Source organism: Glandiceps talaboti, chromosome 3 (assembly GCF_964340395.1).
Source record: "Glandiceps talaboti chromosome 3, keGlaTala1.1, whole genome shotgun sequence".
NCBI lineage: Eukaryota > Metazoa > Hemichordata > Enteropneusta > Spengelidae > Glandiceps > Glandiceps talaboti.
Window position 1 is genome coordinate 18643503 of NC_135551.1, and position 1386 is coordinate 18644888.

The 1386-nt window shown below is 38.2% G+C and overlaps 1 protein-coding gene across 1 annotated transcript in view; it reads left to right on the plus strand.

Annotated features, from left to right (window-relative positions):
- The window catches only part of LOC144433153 (uncharacterized), a 77762-nt gene extending 76609 nt beyond the window's left edge, over nucleotides 1–1153 (plus strand). Inside the window, exon 13 of the mRNA XM_078121463.1 lies at nucleotides 577–1153. Coding sequence (XP_077977589.1) covers nucleotides 577–750 — 174 coding nt within the window. The 3' untranslated portion in view covers nucleotides 751–1153. The remainder of the gene's footprint in view (nucleotides 1–576) is intronic.
- Nucleotides 1154–1386: the final 233 nt, after the last annotated feature.

Consider the following 1386-nt stretch of genomic DNA (forward strand, 5'->3'; position numbering starts at 1 on the left):
ACCTCCAGGTGGCCCTGATTGAGAATAGTATTTGATGTTTGATCGATGTCATCTGCATCCATCATGGCTGCCGCATCCCTACCATCAATCCGGCTGACACTTTGCGTATAATGTCGGAAACTGGTCAAAACCTCGAGGGAATAAAATCCCTGGGAGTCACAGGCTTTTTGCTTAAACAATAAATGGATGAGTATTTTTTCCCTGAATAATTACTGTCAACTATGTGACTGTATGACAACACAATCAGAATTATCACCAATAAAAATCAAGCTCAAACTCAAAATGCAAATATGCACTCCAAATGTTTTCCAAACTTAGCAAGTGTCAGATCCTTGAAAGTGACAATTTAATGAAGTTATGACATTTTTTGTGAGGTTGTTGTTTTTTTGTTTTGAAATAAGATTGTTATAAAGTATTTCTCTCGTTGCTTTTTTTTTCATACCAGCGAATTCCTTCTCGGAAAGCATCCCTCATATGTTGTATGTATGTTAATATAATCAACAAAATAAACACGAAGCCTGGTGTATGTAACGCAAATTTCCTGAGTTTCTCTTCTTTTTTTTTCTCTAATTTCAGAATACTATTGATTATCGTGGTGAAGCCATCCAGGCTATCAGTCCATGTTCAATGGAGCACAGTGCTGTATGTAACAATCTAGGTGACAACAATCTACTAACAACGACATCCTCAACTTCACAACCTCTCCTCTCATTCTCTGCATTAGCAGACACCCTGCTCAGTGAGAAGTAGTCAATTGGAGACACCCCCCTCTAGAACACACAGTTTTGGTGTGAGCATGCATTGAATATTCCATTTGAAGTGCATAATTCATGGAACTGCAAAGTGGTAAAGGTTTCTCAGTACGGTTATCAACTCTGGCACTTTACAAATAACTAAGCCATCACAACGTGACTGTAAATACCAACCCACACTTCAATTTTCAACATGAGTGGAGAGAACTCAAACTGGTTTTGTGGTGAGGAAAGTGTTGGTTCTAGTGATCCTAACTTCTGGTGTCTATGTAACAATTGAGAGGCATGTTTGATATACAATTAATAACTCAACCAGTCTTGTGAGAGCTAGCTGTTACATTAGTTCTGTTAACTTGAATGTTGAGTACATTGTGCAATAGTTCAATAGACCTTTCCAATATATTACACCCTTTAGTGTTAAACCATAGCAGTATGGATACATACAGAGATGGTTAAACTTCAGCTGTCAGGTTCCTTCGAGCTCCCTCTGGGATGTCACAACAACATTGGTGGGGGAAGTGACAGTTTATTAGAACAGCCTGTGTACCTTCTCATAGTGTGGGGGAAGTGTGAATTTATTGGAATGGCCTATTTTTTTTTCTTACTCATGGTACAAAATCATTGAAAGTGGTTT